The sequence below is a fragment of the Urtica dioica genome, chromosome 4 (assembly GCF_054948205.1).
Source record: "Urtica dioica subsp. dioica isolate 48M chromosome 4, U.dioica_male_clone48M_v1_H2, whole genome shotgun sequence".
Classification (NCBI taxonomy): domain Eukaryota; kingdom Viridiplantae; phylum Streptophyta; class Magnoliopsida; order Rosales; family Urticaceae; genus Urtica; species Urtica dioica.
In genome coordinates this window covers 46,724,121-46,726,344 of record NC_142759.1, presented here as the reverse complement: position 1 = coordinate 46,726,344, position 2,224 = coordinate 46,724,121, and the positions used below count along the sequence as shown (strand labels likewise).

At 50.9% G+C, this 2,224-nt stretch overlaps 1 protein-coding gene across 1 annotated transcript; it reads right to left on the bottom strand.

The window, feature by feature from the left end:
* Window positions 1-335: 335 nt before the first annotated feature.
* LOC149401704 (protochlorophyllide reductase-like) lies at window positions 336-1,982 on the bottom strand. Its single transcript, XM_089612026.1, has 3 exons — window positions 1,837-1,982; window positions 782-1,756; window positions 336-701 (listed from the first exon to the last, which is right to left on the bottom strand). Exons 1-3 carry the CDS (start codon window positions 1,888-1,890, stop codon window positions 546-548), a joined length of 1,185 nt encoding a protein of 394 aa, XP_089468152.1. The 5' UTR covers window positions 1,891-1,982; the 3' UTR covers window positions 336-545.
* Window positions 1,983-2,224: the final 242 nt, after the last annotated feature.

Sequence of the window (2,224 nt, the reverse complement as noted above, 5' to 3'; positions counted from 1 at the left end):
TTGCGTAGGGTGTCGTTTTTTTTCCCAATTAGAAAATATCAATACAACAATGGCTACTTTGTTAGACTTACAAAAATATTGGCAAAGAAATTAACCCGTTTCAAATGGCTTAGCTTATTATAAGCAATTTACGAAAATTAATTTTAAGATCCAACTTTTTTTTAACCGATTATTTCACATTTTAGCTAAGTTACTAATTTTAGACAAATTTTGATTATTTTGCAAATTCATTATTTTTTTATCGGTGTTTTAACTAAATCACCACTATTTATTTTGAAGACCTGACGTCTGACCTGATCATTAATGTGAGAAAGAAATAAAATGAAGACGAAAGATTGATATATGCAAAATGCAAACATGGGTGAGTGATATTTATTATAGAATTTCAACAAACCTAGAAATCTACCAAAAAAAATAGAAAGCACTTGCCCCTAAAAAGTACAAACCCCGCACTCACAGAAGAACTCAAACTCTCATAATCTCGACCCCAAAGGCGTTAAGAAAGATGGACTAGCTATGACTTGGAGAACAAGGAATGTGGGAAATCATGCCAAGCCGACCAGCTTCTCGCTGACCTCCCACACTTTGCGAGCCTTTTCGGAGTCGCTAGCTTCGGCGGACAGCTGATTCTCGAAGGAAGCGGAGTCCTTGTTCCAGCTCCAGTACACCCCGGACTTGGTCAAGCTGGGATCGCTCACGACCTGCAGGAACAAACTCATGAGTCACAGTACTCTTTCTCTGTGCGTGTATGAAGCAAGGTAGGTGAGAAATATGTAGGAACCTGGGCGAGCCTCTTGCCGGACTCTTCCTCGGAGACGTAGCCCTTGGTGACGAACTTCTGGAAGGGAGGGAAGAGGAGGCGGAACAAGGGGATGTGGTCGCGGAAGAGGCCGGTGGTGGCGATGCAGCCGGGGTAGAGGGAGGCGAAGGTGATGCCGGTGTCGTCGTGGTAGCGGCGGTGGAACTCCTGCATGGTGAGCATGTTGCAGACCTTGCTGTCCTTGTAGGCCTTGGCCCCGTCGAAGCTGCCCCCGTCGATCATGGGGGAGGCGTTGAGGCCGCTGAGGCCCCCCGCCATCCCCCTCAGGTCCCCCAGGTTGGCCTTGGGGGGCACGTTCCCCGCCAGCGTGTTCGTGTTCCCCGTGATGGACCCCACGATGATCAGCCTCCGCGAGGGGTAGTCCGACTTGTTCAGGTCGTCCAGGAGGAGGCGCGACAGCAGGAAGTGGCCCAGGTGGTTGGTGCCCACGCTGAGCTCGAACCCGTCGGCGGTGAACGACGGCTCCGAGGCCGTGGGCTGATACACCGCCGCGTTGCACACCAGCACGTCCAACGGCCGCCCGCTGCGCCGGAACGCGTCCACGAACTGCCGCACGCTGTCCAGCGACGACAGGTCCAGGTGCATTATGGTGTACGCCTCCCGGGGCATGCCCGCCGACTTCGCCGCCCGCTCCGCCTTCAGGAAGTCGCGGCAGGCCATGATCACGTGCCACTTCCCCGTCTCCGCCAGAGCCTTGGCCGTCGCCAGCCCCAGCCCCGACGACGCCCCCGTCACCACCACGCACCCCTGCCGCACCGTCCTCTTACTCCCTCCCCGCACCGCCGGGCTCGCCGTCGCCGTCGCCGTCGCCGTCTCCGCTCTCGCAGCGCTAAACCTCTTCTGTGCCTTGCACCTCGACGAGGCGGACGTCAAATCGGCCTTCACATTGCCCGCCACGCTCACTCCAAACAGGCTTGACGAAGCGCTGCACTTTCCCTGAAACAAATCAAAACAATAGAAATATTTGACCCTCCTCAACCCTTTCCGACACTCATCGATTCAACTGAATTACCAACCTCTTTGGGAGCACAGAAAGCAGAGGGAACCAAAGCAGCAGCCTGGAGAGCCATTATTACTTATTGCAATGTTACAAGTTTGATTGAGCTGAGTAAGAGTGACAATAGCTCTTTGTTTGTATTTATAGTGCCCAGATATTTTCAAGATATTTGACACGGACAGTAAAAAACAGTAGGTGTGATTTTTGGATACGAGTGGATAAGATAATTTCCAGCATGTGAGCTTCCACACCAGCCAATCACATTTTGAGGCTCGGATTTCGTTTTGATATATTTCTTACCTTCTTCGTGGGCTAGCTCAGCAGATTGGTAAAGAAAGTGGGAGAAATGACGTCAACTATCAGCCATTTCAATATTTTAGATTAATACATTATATTTTTAGATATTT

Excerpts from the sequence above, each read along its gene's own strand:
- LOC149401704 (XM_089612026.1), bottom strand. The coding sequence starts at position 1,890 with ATGGCTCTCCAGGCTGCTGCTTTGGTTCCCTCTGCTTTCTGTGCTCCC. Across the intron at positions 1,757-1,836 it reads CTTTCTGTGCTCCCAAAGAG|GGAAAGTGCAGCGCTTCGTC; the intron begins GTTGGTAATTCA and ends GATTTGTTTCAG. Across the intron at positions 702-781 it reads CCGGCAAGAGGCTCGCCCAG|GTCGTGAGCGATCCCAGCTT; the intron begins GTTCCTACATAT and ends TTGTTCCTGCAG.